Source organism: Leptosomus discolor, chromosome 10 (assembly GCF_034619465.1).
Source record: "Leptosomus discolor isolate bLepDis1 chromosome 10, bLepDis1.hap2, whole genome shotgun sequence".
Classification (NCBI taxonomy): domain Eukaryota; kingdom Metazoa; phylum Chordata; class Aves; order Leptosomiformes; family Leptosomidae; genus Leptosomus; species Leptosomus discolor.
The window spans coordinates 15081863-15099910 of NC_141400.1; the positions used below are offsets into that span (position 1 = coordinate 15081863).

Here is an 18048-nt window from a genome sequence, read left to right on the forward strand (position 1 = left end):
TCTTAGCATACCTCAGCTGTGGGGGACTGGGACGTACAGCCCTACCACTCTGGCTGCCGCAGCTTGCTTAGCCGAGGTGGTAGGTCTGTTTTCACAAAGGACAGGAGCGGTTTGCCTGCCGGCTCAAAGCGGGGCTGTCGTGCCGGAGGGTTGGGCGATTTGACCGGCCGCCCAGCCCGCTGGGTTGCAGTGGGATGTAGCAGCATGATGCGAGCTGGGAAGCCGGATTCTACTGCAGCTCTCACCGGAGGCAGGGGTGCTGCGGGGAGGCCGCCTGGCCGTCTTCACGTCCCCTCACGTGGGTTCGCAGGGGCAGCGACCAGAGTGTGAAACCCGGAGAGTTTGGGTTCGGTCTGGTATACGTAAAACCACGGAGGCTGTTTGAGCTCATACTCTTTTGCCAGTTAGGGTGGGTGGGAGGGAGGTATAAAAGTGGAAGGACGGTTGTACGTTATCTAGCATACACTGCACCGTGACGTAATGTATCTGGGTGTAATTCGGCCGTAGTCCAAGCTAAAATCAGTAATTAAGAGCAGCGTATCCAGGGTACGGAATTACCAATGACTGCACAGCGTGGTGCAAGCAGGTGAGATCGTTCTTCCTGCAGAGCGTTCCCAGGGCAGACACCGGCCTTTGTTAAGCAAACCTTGCCGGTGGGCTCTGCGGTGCTGGGACAGGCCTGCGCGCCAGCCGGCCGCGGCTCGAGGCGCTTGTGCCACGGTTCTGCTGTCCTGGAGCTGCCGATCCCCTGCGGAGGTGGGTGGGATGAGGCTGCCTGCTCTCCGGGAGGAGGCGGTGGTGATGCAGCACCCCAAAACCCCTCTCAGTAGCGCAAGAAACCTGCCTCGGTGTGCCGGGGGAGGGAGGCCACGCGCCTGACGTACAGCCTAGACCCTGCAGCCGGGGTGGAAGTGGCGAGGCATCACGTTGACAACTTCACCTAGGTTACATGCAGATGTACAGCATGAGTTTAAGACTTGTAGTTCGTAGTTCATGTCTAGTGCTAGCGCCTGCTGCGGCTTTACCTGTCCAGATAACAAAGCACTTAGCCTTTGGCCGTGATTTCTCCTCTTCAGTAGCCGAAATGGCCACTGCGCCTGTGACGCCAAGATGGAAAAGAGCCTTCCGGGTGGCCCCCTGGCGCTGGGCTGGTGGTTGCACGGCCTGCTGCTCGTTCCTCACTGAAAACAAAAAGGTTCATTGATTTATGATACTCTGAGCGGTCTGATTAGCTCGGTGAGTTGTTCCTTTCCCCTCCCCGTAGGTGCTTGTAGGCGATAGGAAAGGTGTCGGCGTGTCCCTGCGTCCCGTCCCAACAGTTGCCTTACTGCTTGACGTCGTGTAGTGACCTTCAATAAAGCAAACGTGGCTCTCGGATTCTTTGCGCTGGTTCTTACGCTGCGGTTCATTAGAAAATAAGTTTTTTTTTTTTAAAAAAAATAGCTAAGGCCCCCCCCCCCCCCCCCCCCCCCCCGATTTCCCTAATGGTCTTGCCCAAGCCAGCCACCCCCCATTCCCCTGTTCCAGATGGTTCAGCCCGTGCTACCCGTTCCCGCCCCTTTAGGAGAGCTCTATGGTTCGCCGTGCCTAGAGCGCCCTCCGCCCCCGCGACGCGCTGCTCACCTCGCCGCGTCGCCTCGCTCATCCTTTCCCCGTCACGTCGCTACCGGAAGTCGTGTCACTTCCGGCTCCCGCCGCCTACCGGGATCGAGGCGGAGCGGCGCGGCGGCCTCCGGCGGCTGAGAGGAGCGGAGCGGAGCGGGGGCCTCGCCGCCATGTCGACATCGCTGGGCTCCAACACCTACAACCGGCAGAACTGGGAGGACGCGGTGAGCCCGGGGGACGGCGGCGGAGAGGCGGGGCGGGGCGGGCCTTGGCCGGCGGCTGGGGCGGGGCGGGGCAAGGCCGTGGGGCGAGGGGTGCGCGGGGAGGCGGCCCGCGGGCCGGGGAGCTGCGTCCCTGCGGCTCCCCCCGGCCGGGAAGGGGCAGCCGCCGTTACCCGGGCCCTACTTACGGGCAGCGCTGGCTCGGAAAGGGAGGGCGCTGCGCAGGCCGCCTCCCCGCCCCCCGCCGGGGTTTGGGGTGTCCGGTAGCTCAGGAGGTCTCCGGGCAGCCGGGAGGGCTGAGCTGGGCCCACCGTGTGCCCGCGGCCACCTTCTTTGAGCTGAGGCCTTTCCTGGGTGGGCCCCGTGCGAACAATAGATGCTGGGGGATAACGGGGCGGGGGCCTGTCCTGTGCCGCAGGCAGGTCGCTGAAGCGCTGAGATCTCAAGAACAGGCTTTATGCTTGTTTGTTTGTTCTAAATTTTGCCTCAAACTGGGCTAGCTGGCACCTTGTGGTTCTTTCGTGGTGTGGGCCTTGAGTGGTGGCTTCCAGCTTGCCCAGTGACTCTTTTTGTTTGGTTGGTTGGTTTTTTGAATGAGTGTTTTTTGCATTTTTCAAATGGGCTTACTTGTTTAGCTCAGTGGCGTGAGTTCAGAGTGCGATTTCAGTGCTGTTGTGATGATCAAGTTTGTGGCGAATTCCTGATTTTCTTTCTCCTTGCTCAATTCAGGACTTCCCTATTCTGTGCCAGACATGTCTTGGAGAAAACCCGTATATTCGAATGGTATGTGCCTGTGGGGCCGTGCAGCCCTTTCCTCTGTGTTGGCCCTGGAACTGTTGGGTTTTGGGGACAAAAATAAGCCTGGCTTCAGGAGGAGATGCTGAGGTGGAAGTGCACTCCTAAGTAGTTGGTTGTGCACAACAGGATTTGGTTCCAGCTCTTGTTGCTATGTGATATTATGGTGTTAGGTACATGAATTCAGAAAAAAATAGGTCAAAAAGGAGAACAAGATGGTATAGTCTAATGTCTAGTGTGCAGGAAGTATTCGAAAACAAAGCTTTGGTATGATAAATCGTGTGACATGGAGAACAGTGAGCTGCTGAAATATTAAATAGCTGAGCACAGGTTCTAAAACGTGGAGGAATATGCACCTGTAAAAATAAGTTAAAACTGCCTTATGAAGGCTGCCCGAGGGTAATTTAAATCCTTGTTTGTTTACCTTGGTTTCCTCCGTGCAGGTTGGGTCAGTCCTTTTGATGTTGCTTTTCTCTGTCCTACATTTATATTCTCTTCCCTTCACGTTTCCATTCCACCAAATTTGCTGTGAGAGATTATTTTTGCGAAACATAACCCTACTGCCAGGGTAGGTGATAGTTCAAAACCTGCTTGTTTTCGTGGACTTATTTCATGTAAGGTCATCTTTGCTTTAAAATAGCAATTATTATTCCATTTCATTATGAGGTGGGACATATAATACTGTGCTTTTGATGAACGATTCTGAAAGAAAAATGAATTGAGAGTTCTTTAGAATTTTTTTTGTCCCATTGACCTGCCACGGTGTGAGCCCAAAACACGGGGGTGGGTGCATGATTAGGAAAAATACACAGTGCTATAACAACAATGATATGTTTCATGTTTTATGCTGAATTGATGGTACTTCATATTTTCTTTTATTGTTTTTGATTATATTTCAGACCAAAGAGAAATATGGAAAAGAATGCAAGGTATGTTTGTCGTCTTTTGAAGAAAGAACTAAATTGGCTCACATCTAGGAGTAATAAATTTTAATATTAAAAAACCTGTCAGCTTCAGGAAAATGCTTATCTGGGTTAACAGCGTGAAATATTTCTGTAACTACATACATTTTTAGGTCAGTCTGCTGTGGGCTTTGTTAGACAAAGTCTGTTGGTCTTAAAATAGTAAAATTATTGAAGGCTGTTCAGACAGACTTGGGATTTGCTCATGTTTATCAGAATTAGGTTTTGTGAATATTGTTGTACTATATCTGAAGGTTTTTATGTTAAGGTACAATATTCAGCATTTTAAATGGTCTCGTATTTCCTCTTGCAAGTTTGTTTTTACTTGTAAGCGGTGCATAAATAACAAGTTTAGGTTTTGCTATGAATATGTTCTTCATGGCTACCTGGTGATTTGTGTTAGCTAAAAAATAAGCCACATTTATTTCTGAGAGAGCAAGAAATATTTAGTGTTGTCTTGATTGAGGGAAATTAAGGGAGTTTTTTGCCCCTTTTATCAATTGTCATCTGCGGTAAGGAGAAGATATGTGTTGAAATCTTGCTTCCCTTCCTCAAACTGCACAGGCAGCAGAAGCAGATGCATCATGAGATGCAGATAAGCTAGAGAGCAGTGGCCTTGTTCTGGACCAGAAGCCTCATAACCTCTCACTGGCCTTGCTGCTGTGCTGGTGGCTGATTTACACATAACTGGTAATTTATCTCTAATAGCTCTATGCTGACATCGCCTGGAATGAAGGAGAATTTCTTTTTCCTTTGAATACGTCTGCTTTCAGCGTTCAGGGTATTGTAATAAATGAAAAGAAAAACACAACAAGAAAAAAACCTTCCTAAAATTTTCTTCTGTCAAAGTCAGGCACCAAATGGAAACAAATATTTCTGGAGGTCTGAATCTTAGCGCTGAGATGAAGAAGTTGTGTTTACGGTTTAAAGAGATTAGGTGTGTTTGGACCTTGAAGTTTCTACACAAGAACCAGAGCGGGACCTTCATTGCTGCGTGATGGTGATACGAGCGTTGGCTTTGTCCTCCAGATCTGTGCCAGGCCTTTCACAGTGTTCCGCTGGTGCCCTGGGGTGCGCATGCGTTTCAAGAAGACAGAGGTGTGCCAGACGTGCAGCAAGCTGAAGAACGTCTGCCAGACCTGTCTGCTCGACCTCGAGTATGGTGTGTACCACAGCATGTTGACCGAGAAAAGGCGCTGGTCTGCTTCCCTTGGGAATGGAAGCTGGTGACGGGCCTTTGAGTGTGGGCATGTGGTTGGCACGGTTGTCTCTGGGCGGGCTTCGGGAAGAGTAAGCATTGATGATGACACCTCCTCTGAGGTCCAGGGGCGGTGTGCTGTACCTGAGCAGCAGCAGGGTTATCTCTGGCTAATGCAGGTTGCGGTAACTATTTCTGCTCTTCCAGTTTCTGCCTCATACAGATGTGTTGGTTTGTTGTTTTTCTTTTGTCCCTAGGTTTGCCTATCCAAGTCCGGGATGCAGGACTCTCCCTTAAGGATGAAATGCCCAAGTCTGACGTCAATAAGGAGTACTACACCCAGAACATGGAACGAGAGGCAAGGAAGTGCAGTGACAATTACGCTGTCTGTGTGTGGATGTGTGCAGGGGAGGAGAGGGGAGAATGACCTAGTTTATCTTAAAACGATGTTCTTGCTCTGATTCTGTGCATTTGTTTTTAATGGTGATATGTACATAATTGGTTGTGTTTTCCCTCCTGGTTAGATATCCAATTCTGATGGCACCCGACCAGTGGGTGCGCTAGGAAAGGCTACGTCTACCAGCGACATGCTGCTGAAGCTGGCTCGGACGACGCCTTACTATAAACGTAACCGTCCTCACATCTGTTCCTTCTGGGTGAAAGGAGAGTGCAAGAGAGGAGAGGAGTGTCCCTACAGGTACAGACACAGCTTGAGCGGTCGGTCTGGTCACCACGGTCAGGTGCAGCTCCCCTGGGGTTTGGGGACAGGGGACACGGTGGTGACTGGGCTCAGCGGGAAGCTCGAGTTCAGCTGCAGCAGCGCCAGTGAATGGGTCTCTGTTGGGGCAGACTGGTGTGTGAGGACTTCGCTGCGTGGCCTCCTAGTGTTCTGCCGAAGCGGTGACTGCAGCTCTTCTCTTGCCTGGTTCAGTTTTTCCCTTTGTGGCATCAGTCCCCTCCGTCAGAGGTCTTTGTGTTTGAACAAGGGCCCCTGTGAAATCCAGCTCTTCTGTTCTGTGGCGTTGAACGCTGAGCTGTCAGAAGTGCCTTCGTTCAGAACCTGAGGCAGTCCTGGCTGCAGTTTAAGTTCTGGGAGCTTTTTGTTCCATTTTGGCGTATTTGCCTGAACAGGTTTAAGCACACAAGTGACCAGAGGAAGGGAGGGAAGGCAGCAGTTACAGTCATTTCGGTGTGATGCAGTTGTGACTGGTGTTATGAGATGCTTTGTTTGCTGAATTAGGCATGAGAAACCTACGGATCCAGATGATCCTCTGGCTGATCAGAACATCAAAGATCGTTACTATGGAATTAATGATCCTGTGGCTGATAAACTGCTGAAACGGGCATCGACCATGCCTCGCCTAGACCCCCCTGACGACAAGACTATTACTACGCTCTATGTTGGAGGGCTTGGAGATACTATCACTGAATCAGATCTCAGGTGTGTTGGTGAATTTGTATCGCCCTTGCCTTTTTATTTGACGCTTTGATTGCTGCTCGTCTTCAAGTGAGGAAGTCTCTCTTGCAAGGAAAAAAAAAAAAGATAGATCTGGTTTTCGGTTTTCCTTAATGGGGAACTGGTTGGTAAGCAAGTTCAGGGGAGTGCCAGCGTGTTGGAGAGCAGATGAACAGGCACATTTCAAATGCTTTGATTAAAATTTCTCTCTTTAAAGATGCGTCATCCTTCTGAGCTCTTTGGGATACTGTGAAACACTTTTCACAAGGAAGTCCCATAGCCTCTCTTGCTGCTGCGAGAAAAGCTGCTGCAGAGTTTTTATTGCTCCATAATTGCACAGAGGGGCAAGAGACTTGACTTCTAAGTCTGAGACTAAGACTCTTAGTCTGAACTGGTGATGGAGAAGAGAAAGGGTCTGAGTCTGTTTCAGCACATGAGGAGACCCTGTTATGCCATGTACCTTCCAGCTAGGAGGCGTGGGGTTTCATAATGGGTTTTTTTTTTTGTCCCACAGAAATCACTTCTACCAGTTTGGGGAGATCCGGACGATAACGGTGGTGCAGAGGCAGCAGTGTGCTTTCATCCAGTTTGCCACCCGGCAGGCTGCGGAGGTGGCTGCTGAGAAATCCTTCAACAAACTCATTGTCAACGGCCGCCGGCTCAACGTCAAGTGGGGAAGGTGAGTGCCGGGGGAGGAAGCCTTGAGGATGCTGCCACAAGGTTCTTCCCTCAGTTTGTGCAGCCTTGATGAGCGGGATGGGTTGTTGGCTGGAACAGACGCTGGTTTGGTTGGTAGCTGGGGTCCTCTTACAGCTTGGTTTTCTTTTAGCAGTGGGATGTGGGCTGGAGATGACCCAGATTGCATCGATTGTGTGAGGGGTTTCCTGGCTGAGGGTTATGGATGTGTTTCTGTAGTTTTGCTTCTAATCCAGCTCCTGTGAGGGCTGTTTGCACGCTTTGTACCGGCTGTCTCTGATGTTCTATGAAGCAATGAATCTGGATTAGATGAGGTGAAACTGTTGTGGTGTGAATATCTGTTTATCCAGCCTTTCCTCATCCTTGTTCTCAAACTTGTGTCTGGTTTGTAGGTCCCAGGCAGCAAGAGGGAAAGAAAAGGACAAGGAAGGTACTACAGAGTCTGGGATAAAGCTGGAGCCAGTTCCAGGACTTCCTGGAGGTAAGGGAATTGTTTCCATCTCTGAAACACGTAATGCTGACCTGCTTCTGTGAGAGAGGCTGGTGTTAAACCTCTGAGAGCGGTGACAGAGCTCAGGACAGTAGAGGCACTGGTGAGCCCAGAGCAGTTACTTCCAGTAGGTTTGCCATAGTTCCAGCTGGGCTGGGAGGCGAGCTTTGTCTAGAAGCAAATACTTGTTGAAAAGAGAGTTCTTTGTGTGGTGACTGAAAAGTTAAAGCTCAATTGAAGTTACTTAGGGCCGAGGTACTGGCAACTTATGCTTTTGAAGGCTTGGTTAATGTTTTCCTAATCCACTGAGCGTTGTAGGATGGAGAAAGCAAAGCTGGTTTCGGGTGAAGGAGAGTGGTGACTGTTCTGGAGTTCCAGTGCAGTCCTGCTTCTCCGTACATGCCATCAGCAGCAGTTTGCCCACGTGGGAGACCGGATGGTGCCTGCTCTCTGAAGGCAGGTACCTCTGCCTGTCCCGACCGAGAGATTTTCCGTAACCGCCGCGTGCTTTATCTGCAGCTCTCCCCCCTCCTCCGGCTGCAGAAGAGGAGGCTTCTGCGAATTACTTCAACCTACCTCCCAGTGGCCCTCCAGCCGTGGTGAACATTGCCCTGCCGCCTCCGCCGGGCATCGCTCCGCCACCACCTCCAGGTACTTGCGTTTCCCCTTCCCGCGGGGGCGTCTCGCTCGGGGCAGTCAGTCTCGGCCTGGCCTGGCTGCGCTGTAGCAGCGATCCGAGCTGATTTTCCTCATCCCTGATCCTGCCATGTGAACTGATGATCTGAAATGAGCTGTCAGCACAGTTTAATTAAACCGAGCTGCCTGCTGTGGTATGGGTTCACTTGCGAATTCTCAGGCATGTCAGAGATCCCTCTTCCTGATACTGAGACCTACGGAGAGCTCTTGCTGGCTGTGTAAATGCCACGCTAACCTGAGCTTCAGAGGGTAATTCTGCAGCTGCTTGGACGCCAGCCTGTGTTTGGCTGTGTGTATCTGTCTGTCTGGAGACCCTGATTTTGATGGGACATCAGACTCCTGTGGATGTGTTTGCTCCGTGGTTGAGTAGAAAGCGTTTAGGCTGGCATTGCAGACACGTGTCCAGTCCCCTCAGCAGCTTTTATCTGTGAGTAAGGATGTGTGTGGGGTAAGGATTGCCCCCAGCTTTACTGGGAAGAGGTGGAGGAGTTTGAGGATGTGCAGAATCACGGGGGATGTGCACCTTTCTAAGGCACAGCTGTAAGCCAGCTGTTTTTCTGTCGGTACATCTGTGGGGGTTGTTCCGTTGCTTTGTCCGAAGCGGCCAACTTTTGTTTCTGCAGGTTTCGGACCACACATGTTCCACGCCATGGGGCCCCCTCCTCCCTTCATGAGAGCCCCGGGCCCCATTCACTACCCGTCTCAAGATCCCCAGAGGATGGGTGCCCACGCGGGAAAGCACAGCAGCCCCTAGCACGTCGTGCCGCCCTCATCGTTGCAGTAAATGTTATTTTCTAGTTGCCATGGTAGCACCATATGTTGAGCTGTGGGTGAGCTAGAGAAGCCGTGTTTCCCTGCTTGCAGCCGCTGGGCAAGCTGAGCTCCGTGTCTCCGCTAGGTAATCGGGTTGTTGGTACATCCCAGATCTTTCATTTTGGGGGGGGGGGGGGGGGGCGGGGGGGCAGACAGAAGGGCTGTCGGGGGTCTGTGGAGCAGGGGTACCAACGTGACCGTGCTGTCTGTGTATCCTGTTCGCACACTTTTGAAATAAACTGACAGAAAACCAAAACCAAACCTTTTCAAGCCCGTTTGATATCCGCAGTCTGAGCACTGTGGACGGTTTAAGTGTAACCAGAGGCTCTTCTCTGTCGGGTAACTAATGACTTATTATTCTAATGAAGTATTAAACCAGGACTGCATAAGAGCTGAAAAACAAGCTTATCAGGCGTGCCAAACCCATGGCTTTGCCTTACTATTGCCACAGAATTTTCTTCCCTCCTTTTTCCTGACTTCTCGCTTAGAAAGACCAAACCAAACCTTTTTTTGACGCTTCACTTCTAATCCTGCATGTCCTGAGCAAGATGAGTGTTAGGTGATGTGAGCAGCCCCTGGGTGGTGCGGGCATGATGTGGAGCGACAGGTCGGTTGCCTGTTTTAGCCTGGTGAAGGCCCCCGCCATGGCCCCCAGAGGCCGGGCTGGTGTTGTTGGGGGCTGCGGGGGGGCACACGGTGCAGCGGCAAGCTTGGCTGGGGGGTGTGTTTGGAGCATGACTGGGGCTTTTGAGGCGTGGGGGTACAGCTGCCTCTTCGGCTGTGAGATGATCCCACTTTGCTTTGGTAAGACGTGAAACTTTCCTTCCTGTGCTCCAACTGTAGCGTTTGCCCAGGAGCAGCCGTGCCCTGCGTGGAGCCTGCTGCTGAGCAAGGCGTGTGCACACCTGGCTGGGGGATTTTAAGTTCATTTGTGTGTCAGCTACTTCCATGCAGTGGATCTGTGGATATCTTGCTGTAAAGCACAACCTGATGGGACCTGTTCTGACGCTTCATTTGCTTGTTTTAAAAACAATACATTAAAATACTGGAATTTTTCAACACTTTGCTTAGACCCTGCTTCCTGGAGCAATGTACCTGAGGACTTTGGGTTTTATTTGGCTGCTGCCAAAGCCCAGACACAGAGTGGGCAATGATAGCAGGTCCGCTCTTAGTTTTAGGTGCTGCCCTGTACGATGCCACTGGGGTCCCACGGATGCTGCCAGCCCCACCAGGCTGTTGGAGGTGGCGTGGCACCAGGGGTGCAGCTGGCAGGCAGCCCGGCTGGCTTTCTCTGGAGAAAGAGCTGGGCTTTGGGCGCAGGTACTTGGGTTTAGCTTTTGTCAGGTCAGAGCGGTCCCAGGCGGTGCTGGGGGCCGGGCAGGGCTGCTGCGGGTGGGCGAGGGCTGCAGCCTTCGCCGCCGCTCTGGGCCCCTGAGCGCTGTGCAGGCCGAGCTGGGATGCACGGAGGCTTTGCATTACTGCAACGGCTTTATTACTTCCAGCCAGCTCCCCAGGGGTACACGGGTTCTTCAGCTGATGGACAAAGAGGAGGGAGATGGGTTTGGAACAGGACAGCGGTTGAGCATCGTAAATTTTTAATATTTAAGGAATGGACCTTTTTTCTTGCCTTTTGCCTGTCCCCTCCTGCTTCTGTGGGAAGAAGAGAGCAATGAAAGTTTCTTGTGTGGGATTTGCTCTGTGCATCTGTCTGCACAGCATTACAAATACACTTCACCAGTGAGACAGCTGTTAACTGCGTTTTTACGATAAAATTTACTTGCCCAGTTTAACCACAGCGGTGGAAAAAGAAACTTTCATCCCGATGCTCCTGCTTTTGCAAGATTAAATAAGGGTAACATTAAGAACCTGACGAAAGCAGTTGTAGAAAGCCTGTGTTAAGTGAGAGATTCCTGTTGGCTGTTAGCAGGGTTTTCCAGGTGTCCTGACGACTGTCCTACAGCCTGTCCTTAGCCGCACGGCCCGCTGTGTGTCACTGCTGAAGGCGTTGGTGTAGTTGAATCCTCGCTGCTGATTTTCGCAGTCACGGAGGAGCCCGTGCTTGCTCTGGAGTCACAGCTGCAGTGCTTTGCCTTCCCACTGGTGTGGAGGTCACCAGAACACCCTTCAGACTGGTGCGATTCTGCAGCGCAGGTGGTCTGGGCAGGTCCTGATGTCTGTGAACCAGCTCCGTGAGGCAAACCTGGCGTAAGTCAATCAAAGGGCTTGGGTGGTTAAGCAAGGCAAGCAAATAGCAGTAGGAAGGGGAAAATATCAGCTGCCAAGTGCAAGTCAGTATCTTGTGGAAAACAGGGCACAAGTTTCCAGCTCCCAGTGTTCCTCTCCCGCAAATCCTGGTTGTGCTGTGTTGGCAAACAGGCAGGTTCCCGGTTCCTCGTCTGGTTTTGTTGTCCAGCCAAGCCCAAGGTAAGTGCTTTTGACATGCCAATGCCTCCAGTAACTCCTTTCGCAGCTGCTCTTCAATTATCACCTTCTCTCGCTGCCCTGACCGCAGTGGCAGATGTAGATTTGTCCTGAAGATGGAATTTCTCTGTCAAGGCACCGGCTGTTGCAGCAGGCCTCGTGTGTCGGCGAAGAAGCGGCGAGGCAGCTCGGCGTGGTGCAGCTGCTGGTTCTGCCGTTTTCCACATGGCGGGGAAGGGGACAGGCTGTACGGGAGCTTACGGGGATCTGCTTGCCCTAACGACGAGAGCCTGGCTGGTTGGCGAAGCACTAACTGCCCTTGTGACCGTGGCTGGTACGAGGGGAATCCAAAATGGTCCCAGACTTGAGCTTGTCCAAATCCCGCCGACAAGGATGACAACCCGAGACCATTAGCTTAGCTTTCACGAAGAACACTTGCTCCCCTCCCCTCTCCCCTCCCGTGCGAGTGTGGGTGAGTCTAGCGAGAAAAGCATCCGCGGCGATGGGGCAGGGAGCGGGCGCCCTACAGCTCGTCGCTCTCCGGCAGGACCCGCACCCAGCCCTGCGGCACTCTGTTGAAGTCGCGCCGGTGGGACATCACCTCCAGGACGCTCAGGTGATCCAGCTCCACGGTGGCGGGTGCAGAGAAGGGGTCGCTGACCAGTGCCCTGTCGAACGGGGCGGGAGTCCTGCGGCGGGAGAAGAAGCAGAGTTAGCGCGTCGCGAGTGGTGGTGGAAAAAGCAGGTCTGGGTTTGCTAACGCTGAGCCCAGCAGCGATCTGGCAATGCCTGTGATAGGGGATAACCCTCCTCTCCCTCCCCAGGATGCCGTTAGAGCCTCTGCTAGCCCGGCAAGGTGCTTCTCTTGTACAGAGCCAACCTCAACTCGAGCTTTGGCGAGCCTGGAGAGCGAGGTTTGGCGCCTGAGCATCAGTGGCTGCGCAGGGGAGGGAGGAAGCATGTTGTTCCCTTTACCACACAGTCTCTTGATGGGCTCTGCCAACAGCAGTAGAGGTGTTCTGCATGTGAAGGGGGTTAGATTAAGAGAGCAGGTGACAGTGACAAACCCCCTTGTCTTTAGGAAGTGACTTGTCCTCAGCTAATGTGTTCTGCAGAGGGCAAGGCTGATCGTGCTGCCTCCTGATCGCTCTAGCACATGTGCAGGCAAATGTCTTTCTCTTGGCCCTGGCTCCAGTCTGCCTTTTGGGATGGCTTCTCTTGAACTATGACTAACAGGAGGAGCAGTGTGGGGGTAAGGGCTGTCATCCCTTTCTGGAGAAATGTGGAAAAGGACCGGGGAAGTGAGTGCCAGCCCTGAGAAGCCATGAATGTTGATTTTGGAGCAGCACGTGGAGGCTGAGCTACCACTGAGGCATAGCTGGGAATGTTTGCGTTGGGAAGCACTGCTCGAACAGGAGTAACGTGGCACTATTTTGCAACAGAGGAGAAATAAGGGGGGGAAAGGTAAATGAGAGAAGTTTGTGCCAGGAACTTGCTCCCTTCTGCGGAAAGACAACCCTTTTCAAAGCTTGGTTTTCACTCTCTCTTCAGGCAGCACGCCTTAGCAAGGTGGACAAAGGTCTTTGCATCACAGCCTGAACCTTTAAATTGGGGGACAAGTCAGTCTGCTTTAACACATTTGCTGTTGAGATGGTGAACTGGCCCTTGCCCTGTGACCCACGTGAGCTGTGCTGGGATTCACCCAGCCTTAGGCAAGACTGCTGGCTTTTTGCTAGCCGCTTTGTTCCAAAAAAGCTTGTTTTTCCTGCAGTATTTAATGAACTGAGAAGTGATTTAAAAGCCAACAGCTTGGAAGATCATGAAAAAGCCTGTTAAAAGCAGATTGGCTCTCTGAATCTTCATGCCTCAGTGAAGAATTAGAGGAGGTGGCGAGAGGCTTGGTGTTAAATTAGCATCCATCTGTATTAAATAACAGTTCAAGACTTTAAATAGAAAGGCAGCGTGTGAGAGGGGAGAAATGGTACAGGGTAAAGCATTATTCAGAAACATGCCCTTGCTTCAGTCCCTGTCCATAAATAAATTCTGAGGCAGGAACATGGCTAAATGTTGAAAGAAAAGAGCCAAGCGTCTGCAGCAGCTCCTTGTTCTCCCCCTACGGCCCCTCCTTGGATGTTACTGCTCCAGGAAAGCCCAAGATGGCTGAGCAACTGGGAAGGAGACCCTGAGGGAACAGCTGAGCTGCCCCTTTGCTTCCCCATGCTTGCCCGCAGGTTCTTGTCCCTTCTGCTAACCCCACCGCCTCCTCCCTCTCTCCCTCAGCCCCCACTCCAGTGCAGACCAGTGCACCGCCACTCTTTCACTGGTGTGGGAGGGGAAATATGAGGTGGGGGCTGAATGTGCAGAAGCCTTGTGCTGTGCCCCGGGGCTGAGGGAGAGGAGAGCAGCGAAGGGGCGGCAGCAGCAGCATCTCCGGTTCCGGGGGTCGGGCTGGCCTCTGCCCTTCGGGACGTTGTTCCCACGCGGAGGGGTTGTCGCCCCCCACAGCCCCCTCGGCCCAGCGCTCAAAGCGCAGCAGTCCTGTCCCCCGTGACTCAAATCCCACCCCGGTGCAGGCTCAGGAAAGCTGCTGACTGCAGAGACCCAGCACCGTGGCAGACGGTCTGAGGGGGAGCAGTGCTGTGTCCCTGTAGGGAGCTCCAGTGGGAGCTTGCCTACTGGAAGGTGACGGTGGCCAGGCCACCAAGGCTAACGCACTTTCCTCGTGAAAGAGGCTTTCAGTGAGGAGGAGAGCCAGGACCTGAGTTTGCAGATTCCCTGGAATGATGCTTAGCTCCGAAGTTCGGTTCTCATTATTCTATGTTGGGCTGCTGGCACTTTGCTACCACCAGATCTCCATCTCCTGGATCCCCACCAAGCAGGATTTCCCTTGGCGGTCTCCAAGGTCCCAACTGCCTCGGAGGTCCCAACCTTGACCCCAGTATAATTGGGAGGTATGAGGAGGCACCACAGCCATGCTCTGTTGGAAGCAGCCACAGGGCATGGAGCTTGCCAGGCTGAACCAGCAGAAACTCCCCATCCTGGAGACTTCAATCTCAAGCAGGTGTTTGGAAGGAATTTGGTGACCTCTTAGCACCTTGTGGGAAGATTAACCTTACACCCCCACCACTTCCAGCAGCTGCTTGGATACCTTGAGGAAATTGGGAGAGAGACTTGGCAGTGCCTGTGCCATTCCTCCACCCAGCCCAGAGCTGAGCCCAGCTGGGAACAGCAGCGATTCCTTCTCCAGGACCACATGCATGAGAATTGGTCCTCCCAAATTTCATCCCTGAGGCTACCCAGTGAGATCCAGCTGCTTAATGCTACGCAAGACCAGTGGTGGAGCTGAGAGGAAATCTGGGGAGCTGCTGGAGGCAGGGACCTTTGCAGAAGAGCCATGGAGGAGCTCCTGAGCAGGAAAAGAGCACCCTGAGCCCTGGCTGCTCCTCTGTGGTGTATACAGAGGGCATGGACAACTGCGTTTCTCTGGCAGGATGGTAAGTGCTTCTGGAGGCTGAAGGGCTTGGCCAAGGGGTGGCTGCTCCTCAGCCAGCATTACCTGTTGAAGCTCCTGAAGTCCCACAGAGTGGGTCTCGCAGGCAGCTCGTTCTCGCCGTGCACAGCATTGTCCTTGTCACCGAGGAGCTCCTGCCACGGGGATCGGTAGCCCTTGGGGATGGCGGTGACGTTGAACTTCTCTGGGGGGATTTCTTTGAGGGGGCCCGAGTACCCTGCACAGGGGGAGAGATGGGGTGGGCTGCTGTGGCCACAGCCAGGCTGGGGCGATGTGTCAAGCAGGGGAGAGGGGTCTGGGAACAGCCCTGCCATCGCACAGCCATGGAACACCTGCTGCTGGGGGCAGGATTACACCTATATAACATAAATATATATTTATTTATATAAAAACTCTGGGGGAGAGCTTTGGGGAGGACACCTCTGCAGGCAGCAGCTCGCTGCCTCCAGCCCCACATTGCTGAGATTACGACGGTGTTGGGCTTTGGGGTGTAGGGGGCATTTACCCGGGGCCAGAGCGTCAGGGTTGAGGACTTTGCTCATCCGCAAAACTTTCTCCGTCTTCTTGGGCACTTCAGGGGGGCCGCCCTGGGGCGATGCTGCCACGTGGAGCTCGGAGTGATAACTCTGCTGGCCCTCGGCGTCCTCCCCGGCCTGTGGAGGGGAGAGTCAGGGGGCACCCAGAGCTCCCCCTGCCCCAGTCGGGACTCGGGAGGCTGTCAAAAGCACCTTGGAGCTTCCTCCACCTACTCACCGTCCAGTCGTTTGCCGTTCCCTCTGGGCCACCTTTCTCGGTGCGATGTGAGCCCCCCGGCCCTGGGAGCTGGAGGAGGCAAGGAGAGGGGTTAGTGGGTGCAGAGGGGGACCGGTGCCATCTCCTAGCTCTTTGGTGGATGCTGAACCACCCGCACGCCCAGCACACCCAGCCATCTCTCCTCTATCTCTGCCCCCTGCTGCCCTGCTGAGAGACCCCCCAGCCCCACCAGCCATTGCTTCCCTGCAAAGGCTGCGAGAGCTGGGGCAGGGCTGTCCCGCTCGGAGCCAGGCGATGAGCCGCAGACCCACCTCCCTGTAGCCTCTGGGATGCTCAAAGATGAAGCGCTGCATCCGCCTCTGGCGCTGCTGGAAGAGCTGGGAGCCGCGGTTGTCCCGCAGGGAGAGCTCCTCGATCATCAGGTCCTGCGGCGTGCTCACCTTCTTGCCCAGGTCCAGCCGCGGCACTGGGGAGGTCAGGGGAGAGCAGAGCCACAGCTGAGGCTGCTGCAGTGCTGGGGACCCCCGTGCCCAGTGCCAGGACAGCGTGTCCATTCCCCAGGATCCCTGTCATGCAGCTCGGCCATGCGCCTGCGCTGGGATCTGCACCAGGGACTGGCGCTTCCTCGGTGTGGGGAGTTGTCAGGGAGTTGTCAGGGAGTTATCTCTGCTCCAGAGGATCCCACAGCCTCTTCTGACTCTGTGCATGGACCCCTCCAGCCTTCGACATGCAATTGCTGCCCCTTGGGGCTGTAGTGCAAGAGGGGACCAAGAAAGCAGGCACAGGGAGTGGGGCCAGTGGCCTTAACCAGAGCTGGAGCTGGTCTCCAGGTGGAGGGGCAGCAATGCCCTGGGACGGGTGGCAACCCCAGCCCCCTCTTACCGTCTTCAGGGACCGGTCTCATGATGGTCATCACTTGCTGCTGCGCTCCTGGGGCAGCTCTGTGGGAGGGGGATGGATCCTGTCCAACCAGAAGAGAGAGGCAGCCTTGGGGTGACACCAAGCATGGAGAAGCATCAGCCCCAGGCGTGCTGTGGGGAGAGGCCAGGCTTTGGCTGAGCATCTCCCCCAGAGAGCATCATCCCTGAGCAGCTCTCCTGGCCAGCATCACCCCTGAACACCTGCCCTGGCCAGCATCACCCCTGAACACCTGCCCTGGCCAGCATCATCCCCTCGCTACTCTCCATTCGCTTCAGTAAATGTAAGGAAATGTCCAAATCATGCCACTCATCAGCCCCTGCTTGTTGTGTTTTCTCTTTGCCTTTCTTTAGGGCAGAAAATGTCCCCAGTTCTGTCCTTGCCTGCAGCAAGCTGGTGTCCTTGTGTCCTGAGCCCCCTCAGAGCAGCTGCCCGCAGCCTGACAGGCGAGCAGGGGCCCTGCCTGCCCCCCCGCCCCCCAGCACCTCTGCCTCAGCAGAGCTATTTTCAGCTGCTGGCACCGAGGGTGTGGGGGCTGCAACCCTGACCCTGCTGGGGAGCTGGTGAGCCCAGCCAGCAGCGAGGCAGGGTGCAGGGTCACTGTCCCCACTTATGGGGCTGGGTTGCTCCTTAGCTTCCAGCTTCATCGTGGAGAGGCAGCTGGAGACCAGCCCTAGTCTGAGCCCCCCAGGCTGCCCACCCACAGCAGCACCCTCCTGCGTGACTGGGGTGTTCAGCGCGGCAAGTACAAGGCTTGGTCCTGTTGGGTACGTGTCACGTCCCTCGGCTCAGCCTGAGGCACCTTCCCCTAAGAGCCCTGGAGAGCAGGGGGTCTCCATGAGGACAGGGGTGCCTGTCACCCAGCTCCCTGCCAGCTCTGAGTTCAACACTAACCACCCACACGGCGAGCCTGGGACCTGCACCCCATACCCCCCTCCAGGGAGACCATACCCTGACCCCCATGGTGGTGACGTCCCCACTGTCAAGGCTGGGATGTCCCCAAGCCCTGTGCATCAACCCACCTGCTGACCCCGGCATGGCACCTCATCTCCCCTACCTGGTCAGGGACTGATGATGGTCTCCTGCTGCGCTGGGGATGAGGCCAAAACCAAGCTGCGGCCACCAGCACTCGGTGGCTCTGGCTGGCCCTCCGCGGCACCCCCGGGCTCCCTGCTGCTTGCCCCGACCCGTGCTGGGCTCCAGCCCAGATGCCAAGGTCTGGCTGTGGGACAGCAGTTATTTCTGGCTGAGAAAGGGGGCGGAGCAGGGCTGATCCTTGGGGACTGGGCACTGTCACCCTGGCACGGAGCAGGGCTGACCCTTGGGGACCGGGATGCTGTCACCCCGGCATGGAGCAGGGCTGATCCTTGGGCACTGGGCACTGTCACCCTGGCACAGAGCAGGGCTGATGCTTGGGGACGGGGATGCTGTCACCCCGACACAGAGCAGGGCTGACCCTTGGGAACTGGGCGCTGTGACCCTGGCACAGAGCAGGGCTGACCCTTGGGGACTG

The 18048-nt window shown here is 54.5% G+C and overlaps 2 protein-coding genes across 2 annotated transcripts; one reads left to right on the plus strand and one right to left on the minus strand.

Annotated features, from left to right (window-relative positions):
- Positions 1–1739: 1739 nt before the first annotated feature.
- Positions 1740–9046, plus strand: RBM22 (RNA binding motif protein 22). Its single transcript, XM_086470883.1, has 11 exons — positions 1740–1829; positions 2556–2609; positions 3521–3550; positions 4613–4745; positions 5039–5139; positions 5306–5478; positions 6022–6222; positions 6752–6916; positions 7326–7414; positions 7943–8074; positions 8743–9046. Exons 1-11 carry the CDS (start codon positions 1776–1778, stop codon positions 8871–8873), a joined length of 1263 nt encoding a protein of 420 aa, XP_086327009.1. The 5' UTR covers positions 1740–1775; the 3' UTR covers positions 8874–9046.
- A 2830-nt stretch (positions 9047–11876) lies between these two features.
- On the minus strand, positions 11877–16530 carry MYOZ3 (myozenin 3). The gene is made up of 6 exons (XM_009962020.2): positions 16500–16530; positions 15929–16083; positions 15618–15686; positions 15370–15517; positions 14910–15081; positions 11877–12042 (listed from the first exon to the last, which is right to left on the minus strand). The coding sequence occupies exons 1-6, from the start codon at positions 16528–16530 to the stop codon at positions 11877–11879; spliced, it is 741 nt and encodes a 246-aa protein (XP_009960322.1).
- Between the last annotated feature and the right edge of the window lie 1518 nt (positions 16531–18048).

Excerpts from the sequence above, each read along its gene's own strand:
- RBM22 (XM_086470883.1), top strand. The coding sequence starts at position 1,776 with ATGTCGACATCGCTGGGCTCCAACACCTACAACCGGCAGAACTGGGAG. Across the intron at positions 1,830-2,555 it reads GGCAGAACTGGGAGGACGCG|GACTTCCCTATTCTGTGCCA; the intron begins GTGAGCCCGGGG and ends TGCTCAATTCAG. Across the intron at positions 8,075-8,742 it reads CGCTCCGCCACCACCTCCAG|GTTTCGGACCACACATGTTC; the intron begins GTACTTGCGTTT and ends TTGTTTCTGCAG.
- MYOZ3 (XM_009962020.2), bottom strand. The coding sequence starts at position 16,530 with ATGACCATCATGAGACCGGTCCCTGAAGACG. Across the intron at positions 16,084-16,499 it reads GAGACCGGTCCCTGAAGACG|TGCCGCGGCTGGACCTGGGC; the intron begins GTAAGAGGGGGC and ends TGACCTCCCCAG. Across the intron at positions 15,687-15,928 it reads ATCCCAGAGGCTACAGGGAG|CTCCCAGGGCCGGGGGGCTC; the intron begins GTGGGTCTGCGG and ends TGCCTCCTCCAG.